We start from the raw sequence: 26,987 nt of genomic DNA on the forward strand, positions 1-26,987 counted from the left end.
TCAAAAACAAAATATGATTTGAGATTAAGTGTCTATATATGTTGCTCGATACCAGGAATTTGGCTATTATCAACAAAATAAATTTAGTATGGAATATATTATAAAATTTGTGCATCTCAGAATTCTGTGCAACATTATGACTAAAGAAGCCACCTCTGCCTTTGGCAGATCCACAGCTAGATCATCTTCCCAGGCCAAGTGAAATAGGGAGAGTGAAAAAGAACCAGGGAAGGAAGGGCATGAGTTCTAGGGCCACCCACCTGTAGCTACGCAGCTGTTGCCTGATAAAAGAAGTCAGGAAGGGAATGGGGTGAAACCCAAGAAGAGGGCTCTTTTATAGAGTTTCAGTTTCTGTGTACCTCTTTAAATAGCAGCTGCCCCATAAGCTTCATGGCAGTATGTTTAGAAAGTCGAAAGACTCAAAACCCATTCTCCACTATAAGTTCCAAACATAGACTGCCCAGGCCTGAATACTAGATCTTGAAAGTGTTTAAATATTTCCTTGTTTTCCAATTAGCAGCAGACTTCATACTAATCCCTGATTTTCTTTCCTTTTTTTTTTTTTTGAGACAGAGTCTTGCTCTGTTGCCAGGTGCCAGGCTGGAGTACTGTGGCGCGACCTCGGCTCACTACAACTTCCGCCTCCTGGGTTCAAGCAATTCTCCTGCCTCAGCCTCCCGAGTAGCTGGGACTACAAGCACATGTCACCAGGCCCAGCTAATTTTTGTTTTTTTTTTTTTTTTTTAGCAGAGACGAGGTTTCACCATGTTGGCCAGGGTGGTCTCAATCTCTTGATCTCGTGATCTGCCTGCCTTGGCCTCCCAAAGTGCTGGGATTACAGGTGTTAGCCATCACGCCTGGCCTAATCCCTGCTTTTCTTAGCTGTTCTTTGCCTCCTTTCAACATGCTTTCAAACAATGCTACTGCTATACTTTCAACATGCTTTCAAACAATGCTACTGCTCTGCCTGTCAGAAGAAGGAGATTGTAAAAAAAAAAAGTGGGGAACACATTAAATACCAGATGAAGGAATTTGAAAATTGGGGTTGTTTTCCCCTACATATGCTATTGTCAATTATACTTTTTTGTACTGTCCATCATTTGATACAAATTACTGGAAAATTGAAACACAATACAGCCAGAGTGTTGCATCATCTCCAAAGGACAGCACTAGCTCCCTAGCAATGGATCCTATCCCAAATGAAATGAAATTAAAATAGTGCCAGGGATAAGAAGCTTAGTTGTCAATCTTAATACAATTGAGACACAAATATAATTAAGCTTGCTTAAAACAGTGAATTTTCAACCTGTCAATTTCATACTCACTGGACAAATAATTGAAAAGCTAAAACTTCAACTATGTACTCAATTTTATGAATATTAAAGAACATGTATAACTACTGGACATATATTGTTACAAATTCTGTTCAACATGAGGCATAATTAAGAATTTTCTATTTTTTAAGGGAGTGGAATTAAAGGCTTCTTGTAACTGTCCAACTTCTGTATTTCATATGACTTATAAAAATTTTCAGCATTTTTTTAATGTATGATACAAAACTACCTGTGCACAAATAAGTAATGGGGTCTACAGGTGAAATGTCAGTACGCTGACCATCCAAGTAAAATTAATCTGCTCTACATTTTTTCTTACTGTAGTAATAGGATAGGATTTTGTATGTGTCAAAACTTTTGGATAATGTTCCTGAATGTGTAAATTATAAAGCACAGAATACTGTTTTAAAAAGCACAAGACCTTTTCTAAACTCAGCAGAAAAGAACTATATTTAAATAAAATGCCTATCAGTTAGCTTGTTTACCAAATACAGTTAATATTTAAAAGCAAAACATGAAAAATTATGGCTTTGCTTTAGAATGGGGTTCCCCAACCTCCGGGCTGCAAACTGGTATTGGACCGCAGCCTGTTAGGAACCAGGCTGCACAGCAGGAGGTGAGCATTACCACCTGAGCTCTGCCTCTGGCAGCATTAGATTCTCATAGGAGCATGAACCCTACTGTAAACACATATGCATGGGATCTAGGTTGTGTGCTCCTTATAAGAATCTAATGCCTGATGATCTGAAGTAGAACAGTTTCATCCCTAAACTATCCTCCACCCCCATCCGTGGATAAACTGTCCCCATGAAATTGGTCTCTGGTGCCAAAAGGGTCGAGGACCACTGCTCCAGAACATCTTACACTTGCAAACTACTATGACTACTATTAACCAAGAGTTTTGTCTTTTTTTCCATAAAACGGTGGATTAGAGGCTTTCAGCATTCCCCAGTCACTTGGAAACAGCAAAACTAGTATGTAAAGATCAATTCTAAAGCAGGGATTCACCAGAATAGTGAAGGACACTCTAGACCCTGGGGAGGAGAAGGTGGGCTAGCAGTCACCATGAAGGTGTTTGGCTGATTACATGAATGAGAGCCCCAATATATGAAAGTGGCAGTCAGTCTCCCTGTGTGTCTCACCTTTCTGCTAGTTATCTGTGTAACCCAGGCAAAGGGAGAGCGCCCTGTTTCTCCCAAGTCTGGGAGACAGTGCAGGGAAAGGCTAAGAGACAGAGAAGGAAAGACACCAGGAAGTTGCAGGCATTTTCCCACTGAGAGAAAGACACCATTTCAAATTCAGGCTGAAACAAAGTCAGTCACTGTTTGGTCACCTGGCAACAGCAGCCACTGTAGACATTTTAGTATCAGCCAAAGATTAGAGTGCTTGCTCTGGAGCAGGGAAAGGGCCCCCACAGCCAGAATCAAGCAGTGAGTGTAGAGAGTGCCCCAGTGGTAGGTGCTGGAATTAGGCTCTCTCCTGTTGCAAGACTGAGGTGGGAGAATTATTGCTGAAGCTGGTATTTCTCCTAGGTGGTGTGACTTACAGCCAGGGACAGTTTTGTGACCTGGAACCAGTTTGTATGGTTCATTGCTGGGTGCCCCAGGCTCCTTCTTGGTTGGTTATGGGACAATGGCCCACCAGTCCAAAGACAGGGAGAGAAGCAGTCTTCAGTCCCTGGAGATTTAACTTTCGGTCTGGACTGCCCTAAGGGAAGGAGGAACATGGCCTGCCAAAGCCTTCCTTGGGTCAAAGGAAACACAAGTGAAGTTCAAACCACTGAAGGGGGCAACACCAAAGCCAAGAAATCAACTTGGAGAGGCAGGTAATCTTTTACCCCCCGCCTCTCTCATTAGTGCACTGCGATGGATGCAGCAGCAGCTCTACATGCTGGGGCCCAGAAAATGTGGGCTGAGAGAGTTGCTGTGCAGGCCTCTCTAGCACCTCCATTCCCGCTGAAGACTAGTGGTGCTGGTGGGGTAAGGGTGCTTCTCTTGCTTCTGTCGCCTCCTCCTGGTTTTTACTGGTAAAGCGCCATCTACCGGAATACGGCCTGAATTACACCACCAAAGAAGACTACATTTTTACACCAAGCAACATCTGCGAAAGCCACTGTAGAAACTGTCTGCAACCAAGGAAACTGTAACACCGCCCTGGCCCTCTGAATGCACTCAGAAAGGAAGCCAAACAATCATATTCAACACATACCACAGTCATATCCTGAAAGGAATAAAGCATAAAAAGTAAACAAACAAACAAAAACCTATCCCAATGATATCGAATTTTCAAAAGGCAGCACCAGTTTCCTCTGACGAGAAGGAACAGGAACAAGAACTTCGGCAATTATAGAAATCCAGTGTTTCATCACTGCCAAAGGATCACATGAGCAATGGATCCTAATCAGAATAAAACATCTGATAGATTTATAATTCAGAATATGGATAGCAAGAAAACTCAACAAGATTTAAGATAAAGTTGAAATTCAACATGAAACAGAAAAATGATCCAGGAGTTGAACGATAACAGCCATATTAAGAAAGAAAAACAGGGGGCCGGGTGCGGTGGCTCACGCCTGTAATCCCAGCACTCTGGGAGGCCGAGGCGGGTGGATCACGAGGTCAAGAGATTGAGACCATCCTGGTCAACATGGTGAAACCCCTGTCTCTATTAAAAATACAAAAAATCAGCTGGGCATGGTGGCGTGTGCCTGTAATCCCAGCTACTCAGGGGGTTGAGGCAGGAGAATTGCCTAAACCCAGGAGGCGGAGGTTGCAGTGAGCCGAGATCGTGCCATTGCACTCCAGCCTGGGTAACAAGAAAAAAAAGAAAGAAAAACAGAACTTCTGGAATTAAAAAATTCACTACAGGAATTTCAAAGCTCAAAGACTGGTTCTTCAAATCAACCCTATCATATAAAAAGAAGAGAAAAACACAAAGCCTTGGGGAAATAAGAGATTATGTAAAGTGACCAAATTTACAACTTACTGGCATTCCTGGGAGAGAAGAAAAGAAAACAAGCAACTTGAAAAACATGTTTGAGGATATAATTCATGAAAATTTCCCCCATCTTGGTAGAGAGGTCGATACAAAGATGCAGAAATCCAGACAAGTCCCATGAGATACTATACAAGATGCACACCCGCATGGCACATAGTCACTAGACTATCCAAGATCAAAGCTAAACAAAAAAATCTCAAAGGCAGCTAGATTACCTATAAGGGGAAATACACTAGGCTAACAGATTTTTCAGGAGAAACCTTACAAGTCATAAGCGATTGGGCTCCCGCTCCCTACCTTTTAAAAGAAAACATTCTTAAAAGAAATGCCAGCAAGGAATTTCATATCTCACCAAACTAAGCTTCATATATGAAGGAGAGAGAAAGTATTTTTCAGACAAGCAATCGCTAAGGGAATTCACTGCCATCAGTTAGGCCCTATAAGAGATACCTCAGGGAGTTCTAAACAAGGAAAAAGAACAATAAAAAGAACAATACTCACTACTACAAAAGCACATATAAGCACACAGCCCACAGACCCTATAAAGCAACTACATAATTGAGACTCTGACAAAGCAACTAATAACACTGTGAAAGAAACACATCCTCTCATATTGGTATTAACCTTGACTGTAACCCCTGAATATAAATGCTCCATTAGAAAGTTGGAACTTGGATACAAAAAACCACCCATCCTCTGTCTTTAAGAGACCCATCTCACATGTAGTAACACACAGTCTCAAAGTAAAGGGACAGAGAAAGATCTACTGCATAAATGGAAAACAAAAACAAAACAAAACAAAAACAGATTGGGCATGGTGGCTCATGCCTGTAATCTTCACACTTTGGGAGTCTGAGGCAGGTGAATCACAAGCTCAGGAGTTTGAGATCAGCCTGGCCAATATGGTGGAATCCCATCTCTACTAAAAACACAAAAATTAGCTGAGCATGGTGACAGGCACCTGTAGTCCCAGCTACCTGGGAGGCTGAGGCAGGAGAATTGCTTGAACCGAGGAGGTGGAGGTTGCAGTGAGCCGAGATTATGCTACTGCACTCCAGCCTGGGCAACAGAGCAGGGCTCTGTCTCAAAAAAACAAAAAACAAAGCAAAACAAAAACAGGGATCACTATTCTTGTATTGGATGAAACAGAATTTAAACCAACAGCAGTAGCAAAGCACAGAGGAGGGTACTGCATAATGATAAAGAGCTCAATTCCATGAGAAGACTGAACTAGCCTAAATAATATAGCATCCATTATTGGAGCATGCAGATTTATAAAATAATTACTTCTAGAGTCAGGAAAAGACTCAGAGAGCCAGAGGGTAACAGTGGGGAACTTCACCTCATTTGCAGCTTAGAAAGATTATTGAGGCAAAAAACTAAAATTCTGGACTTAAATATGACACTTGACCAACTAGACCTAATAGACATCTATAGACAACTCTACCCAACAATCACAGAAAATACATTCTTCTGTCATCTATATACAGAACATAGCCTAAGATGGACCACATGCTCAGTTACAAAGCAAGTCTCAATAAACTTTAAAAGGTCAAAATTAACAAGTATGTTCTCATATCATAGTGGAATAAAAATAGAAATCAATAACAAGAGAAACTATCAAAACCATGCAATTACATGGAAACTAAACAAATTGCTCCTGAATGACTTCTGGGTAAACAATGAAATTAAGGCATAAATAAAAAAGTATTTGAAACAAATGAAAATATAAACACAACATACCAAAACCTCTGCAATCCAGCAAATGCAGTATTAAGAAGAAAGTCTGTAGTGCTAAATGCCACACCAAGAAGATAGAAAGATCTTAACCGTCTATTGCACCTAAAGAAACTGGAAAACCACAAACTAATCCCAAAGCTAGCAGAAGAAAAGAAATAACTAAAATTAGGGCAGAACTAAATGAAATAAAGAACAAAAAACCATACAAAGGATCAATGAAATAGCTAAAGTAATCCTAAGCCAAAGGAATAAAGCTGGAGACATCACATTACCCATTTGCAAACTATATTACCTGGCTACAGTATTCAAAATAGCATGGCACTGGTACAAATATAGATACACAGACTAATCGAACAGAATAAAGACTCCAGAAATAAAGCCACACACAATCAGCTGATTTTTGACAAAATCAACAAAAATAAGTAATGGGGAAAGACCTCCCTATTCAATAAATGGTGCTGGGGAAACTGGCTACCCATATGCAGAAAAATGAAACTGGATCCTTACCTCTCAGCATACAGAAAAACTAACTCAAGATGGATTAAAGACTTAAATGTAAGACCACCAACTATAAAAACATTAGAAGAAAATCTAGGAAATACTGTTGTGGACATTGGCCTAGGCAAATAATTTATGACTAAATCCTACAAAATAACTGCCACAAAAGCAAAAACTGAGAAGTGGAACCTAATTAAACTAAAGAGCTTCTGTACAGCAAAAGGAACTATCAACAAACAGACAACCTAGAGAATGGGAGAAAATATTTGCAAACTATGGATCTGACAAAGGTCTAATATCTAGAATCCCTAGAATCTATCAGAAACTTAAATCAACAAGTAAAAAGCAAATTACCCCATTAAAAAGTGGGCTAAGGACATTAACAGACACTTAATGGAAGAAATACATGTGGCTAACATATGAAAAAAATGTTTCACATCACTAATCATCAGAGAAATGCAAATCAAAACCATAATGAGACACTGTCTGGCAGGGATACAGAGAAAAGGGAACACTTACACACTGTTGGTGGGAAGGTAAATTAGTTGAGCCCATGTGAAAAGCAGTTTGGAGTTTCTCAGAAAACTAAAACCAGAACCACCATTTGACCCAGCAATCCCATTACTGAATATATAACCAGAGGAAAAGAAATTGTTCTACCAAAAAGATAGCTGCACTCATGTTTATCACAGCACTATCCACAATAGCAAAGAAAAAATCGACCTTGGTGTCCATCAATAGTGGACTAAAAAAAATGTAATACATATGTAATTACATATGTACCACAGAATACTATGCAGCCATAAAAAAGAATAAAATCATGTCCTCTGCAACAACATGATGCAGCTGAAGGCCATTATCCTAAGTGAATTAACACAGAAACAGAAAACCAAAACTGCATGTTCTCACTTGTAAGTGGGCACTAAACACTGGGAACACAGAAACATAAAGATGAGAACAAGGCACTGGAGACTTCAAAAGTAGGGGAGGTAGGTAGGAGAGTAAGGCATAAAAAACTTCCCATTAGGTAGGTACTCTATTCACTACCTGAGTGATGGTATCAACAGAAGCCCAAACCTCAGCATCATGCAATGTATTTTTGTAACAAGTACCTCCTAAATCTAAAATAAAAATAAAGCAACCAAGAGTAATAATACAGAAATACGAAGTTGAATTAAATATAAACTTAGCCATCTGTAACTTTACATACATTTATCTGTCTTAATCTTGATGTTTAAAAACACCCTTACCCTTGTTATTATTTTCCATGTTACTTAGCACAGGTGGATACAATAACACTCAGCAAATATTTTTTTGAATCACTGAAAATACATCATTCTTATGTTGTTATAACCACATCACACCAATCTGGTTAAAATTCTATGTAAAAAATCTGTGAGCTATTTTTTAGTTGCCATGGACCCTCAGGTCACACAACCTGAGCAGCCCAGATCAACCAAGCATGCAACTACAGGGGGAACCTAAGGGCTAATTGCTTAGACCAAGGAAAAAAGTGGCAGTATCCATGATCAAATCAGAGTGAGCTCTGATATCATCCATGGCAGAATTCAGTCAGATAATGTTTCTGGCATCACCTGACTGCAAGATCCAATCATATCTCACCTCATTATCCTATGCTTATAAAACCTGACCCAGCCACCAGCTCAGAGAGGCACACTGCTTTGGGAACTCCCCTGGTGTTCTCCTTACTTGTAGTAAGTACAAAATTCCTTTGAACTTAAGTTGTGGTCACTGGGTTGATACCTAGCAAGTGACCAAACCCACCTGTTGTGTGAGTAACATTCTGGTTGCTTGAAGCTACTTGATACTTTATATACTGGTCATGGATAAAGCAGAACATTTTTCTACTTTTCAATTATAACTTTTCAAACTGAATAACTTCAGTTCCAATGGTCTCTACCTTTTTTCTTCTTCTTCTCCATCACCCAATTTTAATACTGTGTATTAGCATTAAAAATGAATTTATCTTATTTAGGTATTAAAAAGATTAATATTTTTCTCTCTAGACTTACATGTACAAAATCAAAACATGTGCTATAGTCAGGAAGAACTGATCTGAATTTCCATCAAGGAATTCTCTTAACCTTTCCCTCACTACCACACTTCTCTTAACAGTATCAAAAGAGAAGCATGCTCTATTTATCTTTGTAACCCTTTATGGCTAACCTATGTTAATTGCATGCTGAATTAATTAGTTAAACAAGTATTTATTGAGGGCCTTGTATGTGCTCCCAGTATTCTAGGAGGTAGGTTATCCACAAGGTAGTTGTGAACCTTACCTTTAGAGTTTATGATGTGGTCTAACAGGAAAGACAGTTCATAATCAACTACAGTAAAATGTGATAAAAATTAGAATAAGAAAAACATAATGTGTTAGAGCAGCGGTTTTGAAACATTTTAGTCTCAGAACTCTTTTGTACTTTTTTTTTTTTTTTGAGACAGAGTTTCGCTCTTGTTACCCAGGCTGGAGTGCAATGGCGCGATCTCAGCTCACTGCAACCTCCGCCTCCTGGGTTCAGGCAATTCTCCTGCCTCAGCCTCCCGAGTAGCTGGGATTACAGGCACGCGCCACCATGCCCAGCTAATTTTTTGTATTTTTAGTAGAGACGGGGTTTCACCATGTTGACCAGGATGGTCTCGATCTCTTGACCTCATGATCCACCCGCCTCAGCCTCCCAAAGTGCTGGGATTACAGGCGTGGGCCACCACGCCTGGCCATCAGAAAGTTTAATATTTAACACTATATCTAAGGACAAACAGGAAATTATCCTGGTGAAGGGAATAAGTAATAGGTTGTGAAAGGATGTTCTAGGAAGAAAGGCAACACTAGGCATGAGGTGGAATTTTGAAGGAGCAAAATAAAGTTCAATGCTACTGAGTCATATAGTTAAAAATGTACTGAGAGGAGGGAGGCAAAGGTCTATTATAAAGGACTTTTTATGTTATGTTAAGGAACTTGAATTTCATCTCAAGGGCATAGTGACATGACTTAAAAAGTTTTAGTAAAAGAGTTGGTATTAATGGGTTTTTGTTTCAAAAAAACTCTCAAGTTGAACTGTGAAGAACAGACCGAAATAAGACTGGAAAAAGAGATTACTAAAATATCCTTAGAAAGAGATGAGATAGAAGTAGACAGACTAAAGCAAAATTGAGAATTCAGAATTGATGGTAAGAATTGGTGATTAACCAGATGTGGGAAGTTTAACAGGGGCCAGAAGTCAAAAGTAAATCTTAAAAATTTCTAGTTTGGGCATGTAGATGGATTTAATGAAATAGGAACTCTGGAAGAAGAATCAATTTAGTGGTTCAGGAGGTAGGAAAAGAGAGAAAATTAGCTCACTTATGACACAAGCATATCTCACTGGCACAAACACAGAGAGGTCTAGTGGGCAACTAGACATATGGGGGTCAGGTCAGGGGTCAGGTCAGAGGTCAGAACTGGAGATAGAGATTTGGAATAATCAGCATATATATGGAAATCAAGCTATAGCAGTTAATTAAGCTACCATGTGCAGCTGCCATATGCTGAATGTGAAGAGTAGAGAATCTGAGACCAACAATTAAGAGAGATGTAGAGAAAGAGAATATACTGTTATTACGAAAGAACAAGTAGATGGACTTATTTTTTAAAAACAGGATTTTATAGCACAAGAATTAAGATGAGGATTTTAAAAAGATAACACTGTAGTGATAGAAGAAAGAAGGGAAAGAGAATACAGAAGTTGATTGTCAGTAACCACTAAATTGCCAATAGCTCCACAAAATAAGCTAATACAGGCTGAGTATTCTTTATCTGAAATGCTTAGGACCATAAGTATTTTGGGTTTTGGAACACTTGCATTATATTTGTCTGAAATACTCCAACAAACACGTCCTTTGAGTATCATATCGGAGCTTCAAGGGTCTGAGATTTTGGGGCATTTCTGATTCTGAATTTTCGGATTCAGAATGCTCAACCTGTAGAACATACATCTGCCATGCCCATAAAATGAGAAACATTCACAGATATTTGCTCCAGTAAGGGTTTTAGCTTAAAACCCATTTGAAAATAGTAATTTGTTAGTTAAAACTTAACACTGAGGACTCAACTCCCTAAATTATCTTTCTACAATTTTACATATAACTCTAGTTAACCTTTTTAGTTACATTAGATTCAATTCCAGTTACTAACATAATAAAACAACTTGGTTTAGATAGTAAATCTTCACTAGTTGGGGACATAATATACAGAACTAGATGAAGAATCTTATAAACAGGTTAACAGAATAAATTTTTTGAATGGTTTACCTCTAAGGAAACACATTTATTTTATGAGTCCCTCCAGACAATTTATTTCAGTAGAAAATATTCTGCAATAATCACGTCCATTTCTACAGTCACATTATAGAAGTCTGGATTGTATTATTCTAAAACAGATTTGCCAACTGAGCTGTTTACTCAAATGATGACTTAAACCTTATAATCATCACTATTTTCATTCTTAATGTCTACAGTTTCAGGTCAAAGTCAAAACTTAGAGCTAAGGTTTTTGAACACAGTTCTTCCCATTTAAAAAAAATAGTTAGGCAATCATATAGTATTATTTTTTTATAGAAGAAAAAGAGACTCAGAATGTTAGATATTGCTCCAAAGTTATTCCCTGAGCCAGTGCTAAAAATTAGGTAAGAAACTGTAAGAAAGTAACTGATAAGTACAGATCATTTGCATTTCAGTTATTAATAAACTTCAATATAAATTATTTTAAGTCAAGAAAATCTATAGAGGGAAACTTTACAATTTTGAAATTGGTAATAAGCATTCTTTCTGTAGAAACAGCTTTAAAAACTACATAATGCATTGTTTTACACAGGACTTCGTATCTTGATAATATTAAATACTAAGCTTCCAGAGACATCTGCTATTTGTAATTATAAATTACATATAATTACATTTGTAATTATAAATCTTATCCAATTAAGATTTCAGTAAAATACATGTAGAAGTTAACTTTCAGGTTTCAACATATTTGTATATGCATTTGATTAATATATAATGCATTTCAAACTAGAAGCAAAACTATTAAAAACCATCACTGAAATACTTACAATTTTGTATGAGTATAATACTGATGGCAGTGGCAGCCTGGAGTGGCTGCTTCAAAGATACTGCCTGCAGCAGGGGAGGTGTGGCCAGGACAACATGGTCCATGAAGCTGGCAGGACCTGGGAACAGGTGAGAGACCCTTCTCCTTATGAGTTTTGGGGGGAGGGTGTACCCCCCCTCCTGGGTGCAGCTGCTCACTGTGGCTGCAGACTTGGGCATCCCTGTACTCTTAGGGGCCTGGGAATCTCCCATGCCCCTGCAGGATCGGAAGTGACTGATTCTGCTGCCTGGCCTCTTCCTGCTCCTGGTGCCCACTCCAATTTCAGAGCAAAGTTGTGGCCGGGTCCAGGTGCTGTTGCAACCTGGCTGGGTGTGCATGTGCTCATCAGTGCTGACACTCCAGTCCCCTGCCGCCTTGGCACCCTCCGGACTTTGGGCACTGACAAGCATAGGAGGGAGGCCAAGGGGGGCTAAGGTTAGCTTGGTGCAGGTACCTTTTGGCATGAATAGCCTGGGTGCTACTGACATGGAACCCAACAATCAAGCCAGGGATGGCCTGAAGTCTGGAGGCTGAGTTGTCAGTTCCAGGTGGAGTCTGCCACCCAGAATGAGAGCTCATGATACTTTTTCTGAGCCTGCCCATGGTCAGCACACATTTCCTCCCTTCTGAGCCCATAAAAACCCTGACTCAGCCAGAATCAAACAGATACTGGGACTACCAGCTGCGGGAAGGAGCTACCGAATTCAGATCTCCCCAATTCATCAGGATGACCTGCCTGCAGATAGAAGCTACCCACTCCGGGTCTCCTCTTCACTGAGGGTTGTACTTAGGGCTACCTGCCTATAGAAACAAGTTACCAACTCTCCTCTCTATGGACAGCTGGACACTCATCAGGACAACCATAGAGAAGCTACCCACTCCAGGTCTCCTGAGAGCTGTTCTGTCACTCAGTAAAGATCCTTGCCACCTTGCTGTCTGTGTACCTCATTATTCCTGGATATGGGACAAGACCCATTCAATGACAGGAGTCAAACAGCTGTAACATAAACTGGGCTGAAATTCTGCCCCCCCCCCACCATCCTGCTTGATACATTGTAGGCAACAAGAAGGAGAGAAAAGCTGTGGCCCTTTGGGGAGCCTAGAATGTGGTTTTCCTGAGCCAAAACTGAGAAATCCTCTTTGGGGCTCTGTGGTTTCTGGTGTCTCCATGCTTCTAGGCACCACTGTGTTCCCCTTGTTCAGATGTGGGTGCCCACAGTGGAAGCTGCATGTGGTACAGATCCAGCAGCAGGCTTGCCTGGAGCTGCTAGCCCTTGCCCTGCCACAGCAACTGGCATGCCTAGCTGTGTGCAGTGGCTGGACCCCATGCTCACTCACGTACCCCTTGCCACTCTGCACCTGGCTTGCCCTTGGCATGGGATATGGGCCAGTAGCACATACCAAGCACAGCCTGCTGGCTGAGTTGGTGGAATGAGCACAGTGGGCTCGAGCAAAAGTTGGGCAAAGGCATCATCAGCCATAGGGGTTTCTGGCTGGAAAAGTGACACCCTAAGGATCCCAAGACATTATGTTAAAGACATTTAACTTCCTCCTTTAGTACTGTAATATCTTTTGCTCACTAGGATAACCTCCAATATTAAAAGCACAAGAAAATAAAAAGAATGTTAAAATGAAAAGATAATAACTGCTAACTTAAAAAACCTCCTAAGCCAGATAACATTAAAAAAGATATTCAAAAATCACATTTAAACTGTTATAAACTGAACTAGCAAAAAACCATTAATATCTAATTCAGTCCTCTTTATTAGACAATTACCTATTGTCATGTATTATATTACCTCTTTGTCACAAATCTTTTAAAAATATGTTCGAGACTTTATATCTTAAGGCAGAATGGAGATAAGGCCTATAGTAAGACTCTTAGATTGGCAGTGACCATCTAATACGTTTTGTACTCTTTCCTTTGGCTCACTGCCACTACTCCTTCCCCTCTTCCTTTTTTGCAGTTAACGGTCTCAAGTAGATGGTTATAAAAACATGACCCTGCTATTCTAAATATGTCCTCCAGCCTTTCTACCCTTCTTTCCTTTTGTCTACCTCTTCCTTTCTTTTACCTAAGAAAGATGTGTTAAAGCCCCTCCTCCAATAACTACATATATCAAGTAATATCTTGAGTACGAAAGAACTCAAACTGGTAAATGCTTAATATCCCAAAACAGACATTTCTAAAAAACAACAACAAAAAATGAAAGAAAGAAATGATTCTATTCACAGCTATGCCTTAATTGCCAAGAAACTTAAAGTTGAAACTGTATTCCTATTTATAGCAAGGGTAATGAACATAAATGGCAGATGCTCACATTGACTACTGGTAATGCTTAGAGTGCTGTGTGAAAAGGATTCTGAGGCCAAGTCCTGGCTCTGTAGGAATGATCCTATGGTGAATTACCTATGTTCATCATATATTTTGGAAAGTATGATGACATCCATGCCATGCTTCTGCCATGGCAAGTACAAGAATTTCACAGAATGCATTTTGCTTTCCCAATTTTATACTATTTTCCTTCTATTTTACAAATTTGCTATTCCTTGTTTTATTTTATGTATCTGTTAGAGATGCATATTAATACAATGGTGTATTAGTCTGTTCTCATGCTGCTAATAAAGACATACCTGAGACTGGTCAATTTATAAAGGAAATAGGTTTAACTGACTCACAATTTAGCATGGCTGGGGAGGCCTCAGGAAACACAACCGTGGCAGGAGAAGCAAACACACCTTCTTCACATGGTAGCAACAAGAAGGAGTGCAGAGCAAGGGGTTTTATAAGCCTCTTAATAAAACCACCAGATCTTGTGACAACTCACTATCATGAAAACAGCAGCACTAAGGTAATTGTCCCATTACTCAATTATCTCCCACTGGGTCCTTTCCACAACATGTGGGGATTATGGGAACTAGAATTCAATATCAGATTTGGGTAGGGCCAAAGTCAGACCATATCATTTACCCCAGCCCCTCCCAAATGTCATGTCCTCACATTTCAAAACACAATCATGCCTTCCCTACAGTCCCTCAAAGTCTTAACTCATTTTAGCATTAACAAGTCCAAGTCCAAAGTGTCATCTGAGACAAGGCAAGTCCCTTCTGTCTGTAAGCCTGTAAAATCAAAAGCAAGGTAGTTGCTTTCTAGATACAATGGGGGTATCTAGAAGGGCAATGGGTAAATATACCCATTCTCAATGGGAGAAATGGGCCAATAAAAGGGGCTAAGGGCCCCATATAAGTTCAAAATTCAATAGAGCAGTCATTAAACCTCAGAGTTCCAAAATGATCTCCTTGGATTCCATGTCTCACATCCAGGTCATGCTGATACAAGAAGTGGGTTCCTATGACCTTGAGCATCTTCGCCCCTGTGGCTTTGCAGGGTACACCCCTCTTCTCCTGGCTTTCATGGGTTGGTGTTGAGTGTCTGCAGCTTTTCCAGGTGCATGGTGCAAACTGGTGGTGGATCTACTGTTCTAGGATCTAGAGGATGGTAGCCCTCTTCTAACAACTCTACCAGGTGCATTTCCCTTTCACACTGCCCTAGTAGAGGTTCTCCATGAGGGCTCTACTCCTACAGTAAACTTCTGCCTGGACATCCAGATGTTTCCATACATCCTCTGAAATCTAAGTAGAGGTTCCCAAACCTCAAATTCTTCATTCAAACACTCATATGCATCCACAGGCTCAACATCATGTGGAAGCCATCAAGGCTTGGGATGTGTACCCTCTGAAGCAATGGCCTGAGCTGTACCTTGGCCCCTTTTAGCCAAGGCTGGAGCTGAAGCAGCTGGGACACATGTCTCGAGGCAGCACAGGACAGGGGGGCCCTGGGATCAGCCTATGAAACCATTTCTTCCTCCTAGGTTTCTGGGCCTGTGATGAGAAGGGTTGCAGTGAAGGTCTCTGACATGCCCTGGAGGCATTTTCCCCATTGTCTTGGTGATTAACATTCGGCTTCTCATTACCTATGCAAATTTCTGTAGCCAGCTTGAATATCTCCCCAGGAAATGGGTTTTCCTTTTGTATCTTATCATCAGGCTGCAAATTTTTCAAACTTTTATGCTCTGCTTCTTCTTGGGCACTTTGCCACTTAGAAATTTCTTCCACAAGGTATCTTAAATCATCTCTCTCAAGTTCAAAGTTCCACAGATCTCTGGGGCAGGAGCAAAATGCTGCCAGTCTATTTGCATAGGATGAGTGACCTACTCTAGTTCCCAACAAGTTCCCCATCTCCATCTAAGACCACCTCAGCCTGGAATTCATTGTCTGTATCACTACCAGCATTTTGGTCAAGGCCATTCGACAAGTCTTTAGGAAGTTCCAAACTTTCCCAAATCTTCCTGTCTTCTGAGCCCTCCAAGTCTCTAGGAAGTTCCAAGCATTCCCACATTTTACTGTATTTTTCTGAGCCCTCCAAACTATTCCACGTCAGCCTGTTACCCAGTTCCAAAGTCACTCTCACATTTTTGGGTATCTATAGCAGCACCCTGCTTTCTGTGGTACCAATTTACTGTAGTCCATTATCACACTACTAATAAAGACATATCTGAGACTGGGAAGAGGTTTAATTGACTCACAGTTCAGCATGGCTGGGAAAACCTCAGGAAACTTACCCTCATGGTGAAAGGGGAAGCAAACATGTCTTTCCTCACATAGCGGCAGCAAGAAGAAATGCTGAGCAAAAGGGGGAAAAGCCCCTTATAAAACTATGATACCTTGTGAAAGCTCACTCGGTATCATGAGAACAGCAGCATGGGGGTAACTACCCCCATGATTTAATTACTACAAGGTCCCTCCCATGACTTTGGGGGATTATGGGAACTACAATTCAAGATGACGTTTGCGTGGGGACACAGCCAAACCATATCAAATGGGGTGCCATTTTATTCCATCATGTTAATAAAGAAAGAAAAAATGAAAATACTTAATGCTAGTGAGTTTTGGCAAAATGGGCATTTATACTGCTAGAAATAATGGTATTAGTGTTCTCTCTCTGGAAAGGAATTCAGTAATATGTACAAGAGGCCATTTATACTCTTCAACTTAAAATCTACTTCTGAGAATCCATCCCAAGGACATGAAAACTCAAGCACGAAGATTTAATGGTAAAATGAAACAGTTTGAGAAAGGAAAGAACCTAAATGTCCAATGAAAGAACAATGTATAAAAAGCAAGATTCTTTCTAACTCTCCTTCAAAAAAGAGAGCATCAGCTTATGTTTGAGCTCTACAAAGTCTCTATGCTACTCAACCCTCTCAATTTTTTTTACTTTGACTAATAAAGACCATTTGGGGGGAAACTAACATTGGCTCGAAAGGATTTCACACGATGTAGCTTGGTTGCTTACCTGATGAAAAATCACTTGATAAACTTGGCTCCACCAAGGAGGCAAAGAAATTTAGCATCGATTTGGTAATCATACATTGAAGTACAGCTTTACAGTGGCAATTATTGGATGTTTTCTTTAGAAGATATTATTTTTTTAAAAGATCATATTAAAAAGCCATATCATCGGGCAACTAGATAAATTCTCCAGTTTCCTACTGGACTTAGATTTGTTTCTATCACAAGCAACCAAAGTGTAACTTAACCCCCAAATACAGATTCAGTCATTATTTAATAATCATGCTTTTACAATCAGTCAGGAACAAGAAAATGTTAATTCAGATTTAAGAGTGCAAAAACTGGTTGAGTTTCTTAAACTACATTCTGCTGGCCTCAGAGAATAAATTAGAAAAGTGTTTCCTCTGATTCTGTTTTCAGGAACAGATTGCAGAGAACTGGTATTCTTCCTTCTTTAATGTTTGGTAGATTTCACCAATGAAACCATCTGGGCCTGGTGCTTCCTGTTTTAAAAGCCAGTTAATTATTGCTTCAATTTCTGTAATAGATATAGGCTTTCCATATTATCTGTATCTCCTTGTCTGAGTTTTAGTGCATTGTATCCTTCTAAGAACCAGTCTATTTCATCTGTTTCATCCAAGTAATCAAATATTATGTCACAGAATTGATAATAATATGCCTTTTTTATCCTTTTAATGTTGATGGAATCAGCAGTGATGGGCTGTCTTTTATTTCTGGTATTAGAAATTTGTGTCTTTTTATTTCTGGTATTAGTAATTTGTGTCTTATGTCTCTTTTTTTGTTGGTTAGCTTGGCTACAGGTCTATCAATTTTGTTGATCTTTTCAAATGAAGCCTTTTGGTTTCACTGATTATGGTTTTCCTATTTTCAATTTCATTTTCTAATTTTTTTCTTCTTATTAAGATTTAATTTGCTCTTATTTTTCTTGTTTCCAAAGATGCTACACCTTTTTTCTAACATGTGCAGTAAATGCTATATATTTTCCTCTAAGTACTGCTTTCAGAACATACTACAAGTTTGATGAGATATATTTTCATTTTCACTTAGTTCAAAAACATTTTCTAATTATTTTGAGACTTCTTATCTGACCCTTGTGCTATTTTTTAGAGGTATAATGTTAGATCTACAAATATTTTGGGACTCTTCAGTTCTCCATTACTGATTTCTAGTTTACTTCTATTGGAGCGTGAGAGAAAGCATACTTTGTATAATGATCTTTTAAAATTGGTTAAGGTGTTTCATGGCCAAATATGGTAGTATACTTGGTGAATATTTTGAAAAAATATAAATGCTTTAAAAAAGTCACCAATGAAAGTACTCATTTTGTGATAATTACAAATACATGTGTACAGAATGAAGGAGAGGTAGACAAACAACTTTCCTAATGTTAGAGGAACAGGTAACTGGAGTTTGCAAAGGATAAAATTTCCAGTAATCATATTATACATATATTCAAAAAGTGCCATATCTAAAATTTGAGGTATAGGTGACTTAAAGGTGATTCCAGTAACAAAAATTTGGTTTGCATGAAATATAAGTGCAAAAAAGTATATCTTTACTATGTGAACCCTTGGTATCTGAACCCAGGTATCAAATGACTGGAACAGATATCTGGAGATAAACCTGAAAAAAAGATAACTCTGGATATTCAAACTTGCTATCTAAATTAAAAAAGTGTATAGATTTTGATAGTAAGGAATACCTATCTTCCTATATGATAGCATCTATGACTAAACCAATAAATATCTGACCCTTATTTCATCTACATATTTAAAAGTGACATGTGGGGGTATGTATGTTAGAGAGAGAGAAAGATTTCTCTTTGGGAAAGTGGAGTATTATTTTGTATTCCAGATCATTTTATATTTAGACACATATGTGGTATATTTTTATCAGGCAGTATTATGCAAAACAGCATTCTAGTGGCAGGAGAAGTTTACAAAATACTTCATGCAGCATAGTCTCTTTTGTGTAAATAACAATACCTAGTAAAAAAGACTAGAAAGAAATGTACACAAATCTACATCTATATCTGTTCTATGTGCAAATTTTTCACACCTCAATTTCATTTGTAATTAGAAAAATGTTCAACAGTGAATTTTTAACACAATATAAATACCACAACAGAGTTATAAAGAAGGTTCAATACTGGTATCAAAGAGTACCAATTCTTTTGGGAAGTTCTGAGAAAGTTCTGGAAGAGAACATACTTCAAATGTAGTCTAGCATAAAATACAGCAATGTATCCCATTTGCAATTGCCAGAAAGTGAGAACGAGCATGTACCACACTAGAGGAATTTAAAATAGATCCAGAATACAGGCTGCAAGAATAGTGGGAAGAGCAGGAAGAATGAGAATACACACATATGACAGTGTACTGATGCTGTATTAAGGAGTTCAGAGTTGTTAGAATTAAGAAAATCTAAACCAAGCCATCCAGGGCTAAATCATTTTAATGCTAAATTTCAATACTAAGTTAATCCCCTGCTTGATTCAAGAAACAACTATATAAGTAGACAAAATCATCAAAAACAACTACTTCAGGGCTCAAACAAAGGCAAATAAGACGAAAAGTGTTTATTCATAAAAACCAGCTGAACCTAGCTTAGGACCAGTGAGGATCTGTCCTATCTTTGCCTGGAGCTGCTCTTACCATCTCCAACCCCTGCTTAGTTGGTATGAAACTTCCACCAGGACAAAACTGGTTGTTAAAAAATAGCTTCACTGCTATAGGTGGCTAACTTGATTTGGAGCAAAGGGTAAAAAACCTACCCAGGGCAGTGTCAGTAAAAACAGCAAACCTGGAAGAAACAAGCATGGAAAGTTAGCAGCTATGCTGGTCTCAGGCTGCAGTCATGATTGGGTTGAGCAGCAGAATGGAGGAATAGTCAGAAATTAAAGATCCTGGAAATGAGATGGGTATAGAGGAGTTAGATAAGCTCCCCACCAAACCATGGCTGATAGGGAGCTATATGAATATGCAGAGAAAACCCAAGAGGGCCCAGAAGAAAGTAAAAGGCAAGGCAGATTAGAAAAGTGCCTAAATGTTTAATGCACTCCCCAATCAAGACATGCTTTACTGGAAGAGGGTGGAAGTCTTACTGTCTGAGATATTTGAGTACAACCTCTGACCTACTAAATTAGGCAGGTACTGGTGCAAAACCTAGGAAATCAGCCTAAAAAATAAAAAACAATTAACTCTTCCACCTCTGGAAAAAAAAAGCTAAGTTTAATAAGGGAGACAGATTCCACAGATTAAGTCTAGAGAAATTATTGATAAACAACTACTACCACTGACCCTCGTGGGGGAAAAAATCCATAATGAGAGTTTCTACACTTTCCAACAAAAAATTAGGAGACATGCAAAAAATCCCCAGAAAAGCATAGTCCATACTCAGGGGAAAAAAAAGCAGTACACAGAAACTGACTCTGAGTGAGCCCAAATGTTGGATTCAGCAGACAAAAACTTTAAGGCAGCAATTATAAAATATGTATGTATGTGTATATTTAACATATATCTATATTTTTGAGACAGAGTCTCACTCTGTCACCCAGGCTGGAGTACAGTGAGTAGTGTGATCTCTACTCACAACCTCTACCTCCCAGGCTCAAGTGATCCCGCTTTAGCCTCCCGAGTAGTTGGGATCACAGGCTACTGAAGTAATCAAATATATTTTGATTTTTAAATGTAATTGCTTATAACTAGATATTTTCAACATGATGTAAAATCAGAGTAACCATAAGTAATCCCTGTTGATATCTATAGTTTTGGAACTGCTTAAGAGTCTCTTTCATAATTATTTTTTCTGTCTATCAAAAATATTTCTAAAACTATTCAAGTTTAGCATTTTCAAGTAGTTAACAAAATACACTTGATATCACAAACCCAACAGGGTAAAAGGATATAGAAAATTTTAATATTACAGCAATATACCTCAGAGATATTACAGCTTTGGTTCCAGACTACAGCAATAAAGCAAGTTACACAAATTTTCTGTTTTCCACTGCATATAAACGTTATGTTCCACTAGACTGTTATTAAGCATACAATAGCATTGTCTAAAAATACAACGTACATACCTTAATTTAAAAATACTTTATGGATTAAAAATGCTAGTGATCATTTGTGCCTACAGCAAGTTGTAATCTTTTTACTGGTGGAAGCTTTGCCTTGATACTGACGGCTGATCAGCATGATAGTTAATGAAAGCTGGCATGCTATCAGAATTTCTAAAAATAAGACAACACTATAGTTTGCCACATCCATAGACTCTACCTATCATGAATGATTTGTCTGCAGCATCAGCATGTGATACTGCTTGACAGCATTTTACATAATTCCTTTTAAAATTGGAGTCAATCCTCTCAAGCCCAACCACTGCTTTATCAACAAAGTTTTATATAATATTCTAAATTCTTATTATTCTAACAATGTTCACAGCATCTTTACCAGCAGATTCCATCTCAAAAAAAAACACTTCCTTTGTTCATCCCTAAGAAGCAACTCTGCATCCATTCAAGTTTTAATTGCAGCAATTCAGTCCCATCTTCAGGCTCCACTTCTAATTCTAGTTTTATTACTTTTCTTCCCCTACCACATCCACAGTTATTTCATCCATGAGGCCTGGAATAAACCCCTTCCAAACTCATATTCATGTTACTATTCTGACCTGCTCCCATTAATCACAAATGTTCTTCATGGCATCTAGAATGGTGATTCTTTTAAAGAAGGTTTTAATGGACTTTGCCTGGATCCAACAGAGAAACTGCTATGACAGCCACAGCCTTACAAAATGTATTTCTTAAATAACATGACTTGAGCCAGGCTAAATGACTCATGCCTGTAATCCTAGCATTTCGGGAGGCTAAGGTGGGAGGTCTGCTTGAGCCCAGAAATTTGAGACCTGACTGGGCAACATATGGAGATTCTATCTCAACAACAACAAAAAAAAGTTAGCTGGGCACGGTGGTGCATACTTGTGGTGCCAGCTAGTGGGGAGGCTGAGGTGGAAAGACTGTGGGAGGGTCACCTGAGCCCAGGAAGCTGATGCTGCTGTGAGCTGTGATCATGCCACCCCACTACAGCCTAAGCAACAGACTGAGACCCCTGTCTCCGAAAATAAAAAAATATATGACCTGAAAGTCTAAATTACTCCTTGACCCATAGGCTGCAGAATGGATGCTGTGTTAGCAGGTATGAAAACAACATTCATCTCCTTGTACAACTCTATCAAAGCTCTTGGGTGACCAGGTACATTATCAAAGAGCAGTAATATTTTGAAAGGAATCTTTTTTTCTGAGCAGCAGGTCTCAACAGTAGGCTTTAAATATTTGGTAAACTATTCCTTAAGCAGACATGCTGTCATCTAGGCTTTGTTGTTCCATTTACAGAGCACAAGCAGAGTAGATTCAGCATAATTCTTACTGGCCCTAGGATTTTTAAAATGGTAAACGAACACTGGCTTCAACATAAAGTCACCAGCTGCATTGGCCTCTAAGAAGAAAGGCTGCCTTTGAAGCTCTCAAGCCAGGTATTGTCTTCCGCTCTCTAGCCAAGAAAGTCCTAAAAAGCATCTTCTTCTCCCAATAGAATGCTTTTAAAATCTACATTAAAAATCAGTTGTTTACTGTAGCCACCTTCAAGAGTGGTCTTTGGTAGATCTTCTGGATAACTTGCTGCAGCTTCTAAATCATCACTTACTGCTTCACTTACACTTTAGGTCATGGAGATGGCTTCTTTCATAGACCTCATGAACCAACCTCTGCTAGCTTCAAACTTTCTTCTGAAGCTTCCTTACCTCTCTCAGTCTTCAAAGAATTGAAGAGAGTTAGGCCCTTGCTCTGGATAAGGTATTGGTTTAAGGGAATGCTGTGGTTGGTTTGATCTTGTATCCAGACCACTTGAACTTTCTGCATATCAACAATAAAGCTGTTTTACTTTCTTCTCATTTCTGTGTTCACTGGAATAGTACTTCTTATATTTAAAAATAACCTTTCCTTTGAATTCACAATTTCATTAACTCTTTGGCAGAAGAGGCCTAGCTTTCAGCCTATAGCAGCTTTTGACATGCCTTCCTCACTAAGTTTAATCATGTGTAGCTTTTGGTTTAGAGTCAGAGACATGCGATTCTTTTTACTGATATACTTAAAGGCCACTGAGGTTTATTAACTGGCCAAATTTCCCTAGTATTTTATGGAATAGAGAGGCTGGAGGGGTGAGGGGAAAGAGGGAGGGAGGATTGGGGAGTGGGAGAGAGGGGAGGAGGAGAGAGAGGAGGGAAAGAGAGGGGAGGAGGAGAGAGGAGGGAGGAGAGGGGAGGAGGAAAAGGGTGAGTGGGGCGAGAGACTGGGGAACAGTGGATCTGTGGAGCAGTTAGAACACATATAACATTTATTGAATAAGTTCATTGTCTTATATGGTGTTCCTAAACAATCTTAATAGTAACATCAAATATCACTCATCACAGATCACCGTAACAGACATCATAATAATGAATAAGTTTGAGATATTGTGAGAACTACTAAAATGTGACAGAGTGTGTTAGTGCATTTTTATGGCTGTTGATAAAGGCATCCCTGAGTGTGGGTAATTTATAAAGAAAAAGAGGTTTAATGGACTCGCAACTCCATGTTGCTGGGGAGGCCTCACAATCATGGTGGAAAGCGAAGGCATGTCTTACATGGTGGTAGGCAAGAGAGAATGAGAGCCAAGCAAAAGGCTTGGTTTTATAAAGCCTTTATAAAACCATCAGCTCGCGTGACACTTACTACCATGAGAACAGTATAGGGAAAACTGCCCCTATGATTCAATTATTTCCCATTAGGTCCCTCTCACACCACATGGGAATAATTTGAGTTATAACCCAAGATGAGATCGGGGTGGGGACACAGCCAAACCACATCACAGAGCCACAAAATGAGTACATGCTATTGGGAAAATGGTGCCAATAAGACTTGCTTGACTCAGGGTTGCCACAAACCTTCAATTTATAAAAAATGTAGTATCTGCCATGTACAATAAAGTGAAGCACAATAAATGAGGGATGCCTGTACTAATAATTAATTGCAATATAATACTCAGGGACTTATAAAATAAAATTTGTGTCTGTGCATATAATCTTACTAGCAGGGAGATTTTCTTATCGACAATAAAATAATAGCAATTGGCTCTATAAATATAATAATTCATATTAATTTGCTCATATTAGAAATTATTAATTTCTGAATATGGTTAAAAAATTCATATTAATTATGAATTATTTTTCCTTATTTGTAAATTCTTAGTGGATAGCCACTTTAAACAGTTTAATTGGATTTTGCTATTTTCTTTCTTTTGATAATTATATAAGAATTACATATTGTTATATAATAATTATATATTACATCAAACATTATAATTATACTATATAGCAATTATTTTACATGTTATATATACACATATGACATAACCATAACATATATGCTATATTATATAATTATGTAAAAATGTGTAATTATATAATAATCACATTTAATGAACTATTCTTTTTCATTTTCAGTTAAAACACATGCTACAGAACTACTAGTTTTCCAAATAGCTCTTACAATTTTATGCTAGTTTTTAATCTAATAATATTACATATCTGCATTTCTCAGCCTATCATGTTACTACTACTAGAGGAGCAAGTAAACTGCTCACTGCTTATAATGAACTACTGCATTATTTTACATTAATACAGCTATCTAGGATAACCAAAGTAGAAAAAGTATACTTACTCAGTTATAAATTCAGGGTTTGTAAAGCTGAGGTTGGTTAAATGACCTTCAAGTTTAGAAGACTCATGCATATTTAAGGCTGGAGTGGTCTTAGTGGCAAGTACAGCTCTTTTTTCATCTTTCTCAAGTGCTTTTCTCTTCCCACCATTTTGGAAATATTCTCTGCATACGCTACAAGTAAAAATAAAGTATTTTAACATACTGTGTATGACTATAAAATAAGATAGAAGTAATTGATTTTTATGAATCAAGTTGGGAAACTTTCAAATTAAAGATTTCTATTTTGAAAATGTCAAACTGAGGTAAGTTTGAGCACTTTGTAGCTCTCTCAAATTAAAAAAAAAAAAAATCCGGCCAGGCACGGTGGCTCAAGCCTGTAATCCCAGCACTTTGGGAGGCTGAGGCGGGTGGATCACGAGGTCAAGAGATCGAGACCATCCTGGTCAACAAGGTGAAACCCCATCTCTACTAAAAATACAATAAATTAGTTGGGCATGGTGGTGCATGACTGTAGTCCCAGCTACTAGGGAGGCTAAGGCAGGAGAATCACTTGAACCCAGGAGGTGGAGGTTGCGGTGAGCCGAGATCGTGCCATTGCACTCCAGTCTGGGTAACAACAGCGAAACTCCATCTCAAAAAAAAGAAAAAAAAAAAATCCTACACAGACTGCTGACAAGATGGCCAAATAGAAACAGCTCTGTTGTGCAGCTCCCAGCAAGATCAACACAAAAGGCAGGTGATTTCTGCATTTCCAACTGAGGTACCTGGTTCAACTGAGGTGACACAGTGTGGGGTATCACCTAACCCAGGAAGCGCAAGAGGTCAGGGAACTCCCTCTCCTAGCCAAGGGTAGCCATTAGGGTCTGCACTTTGCACTCCAGTCCAGATACTGTGCTTTTCCCATGGTCTTTGTAACTCGCAGACCAGGAGATTCCCTGTAGTCCCTACACCACCACCAGGGTCCTGCACAAAATCGGGTGGCTGCTTAAGCAGACATTGAGCTAGCCGCAGCATTTGTTTTTCCATACCCCAGTGGTGCCTGGAATGCCAGAGAGACAGAAACGTCCACTGCCCTGGAAAGGGGCTGAAGCCAGGGAGCCAAGTATTCTGACTTGGTGGGACCCACTCCCCCAGAGGCCAGCAAGCTAAGATCCACTGGCTTGAAATTCTCACAGCCAGCACAGCAGTCTGAGCTCTACCTGGGACATGTGAGCTTATTTGGGGGAGGGGTGTCTGCCATTGCTGAGGTTAGAGTAGGTGGTTTTAACTTCACCATGAAAACAAACCCATGAGAAGTTCGAACTGGGCAGAGCCTAACAGCTCAGCAAGGCTGCTGCAGGCAGACTGAGCCACTAGATACCCGCCTTGCTGGGCAGAACATCTCTGAAAAAAGGCAGAAGCCCATCAGGGACTTACAAATAAAGTCCCCACCTTCCTGGGACAGATCACCTGGGAAAAGGGGCAGTTGTGGGCACAGCTTCAGCAGACTTAAACGTCCCTGCCTGGCAGCTCTGAAGAGAGCAGCAGATCTCCCAGCACACTGCTTGAGCTCTGATAAGAGACAGACTGCCTTCTCAAGTGGATCCCTGACACCCATGTATCCTGATTGGAAAGCACCTCTCAGTATGGGCCAACAGACACCTCATACAGGAGACCTCTGGCTGGCATCTGGCGGGTAACCATCTGGGATGAAGCTACTAGAGGAAGAAACAGGCAGCAATATTTGCTGTTCTGCGGCCTCTGCCCACGATACCCAGGCAACCAGGTTATGGAGTGGACATCCAGCAAACTCCAGCAGACCTGAAGCAGAGGGGCCTAACTGCTGGAAGGAAAATTAACAACAGAATGAAATAGTTTCAACATCAACAAAAAGGATATCCATTCAGAGACTAAAGATAGATAAATCCATGAAGATGGGGAGAAATCAGTGCAAAAAGACTGAAAATTCCAAAAAGCAGAATGCCTCTACTCCTCCAAGTGATCAAAACTCCTTGCCAGCAAGGGAACAAAAATGGACAGAGAATGAGTTTGACAAATTGACAGAAGCAGGATTCAAAAGGCGGGTAATAACAAACTCCTCTGAGCTAAAGGAGCATGTTCTAACCCAATGCAAGAAGCTAAGAACCTTGAAAAAAGGTTAGATGAA

The 26,987-nt window shown here is 39.3% G+C and overlaps 1 protein-coding gene across 4 annotated transcripts in view; it reads right to left on the bottom strand.

Moving 5' to 3' along the window:
* The window catches only part of SAMTOR (S-adenosylmethionine sensor upstream of mTORC1), a 100,578-nt gene that overhangs the window by 29,540 nt on the left and 44,051 nt on the right, over positions 1-26,987 (bottom strand). For all 4 annotated transcript variants that reach the window (XM_002751698.6, XM_054237450.2, XM_078342108.1 and 1 more), the window contains exon 3: positions 24,842-25,012. In XM_002751698.6, coding sequence (XP_002751744.3) covers positions 24,842-25,012 — 171 coding nt within the window. The remainder of the gene's footprint in view (positions 1-24,841; positions 25,013-26,987) is intronic.

This window comes from Callithrix jacchus, chromosome 11, assembly GCF_049354715.1.
Source record: "Callithrix jacchus isolate 240 chromosome 11, calJac240_pri, whole genome shotgun sequence".
NCBI classification, from domain to species: domain Eukaryota; kingdom Metazoa; phylum Chordata; class Mammalia; order Primates; family Cebidae; genus Callithrix; species Callithrix jacchus.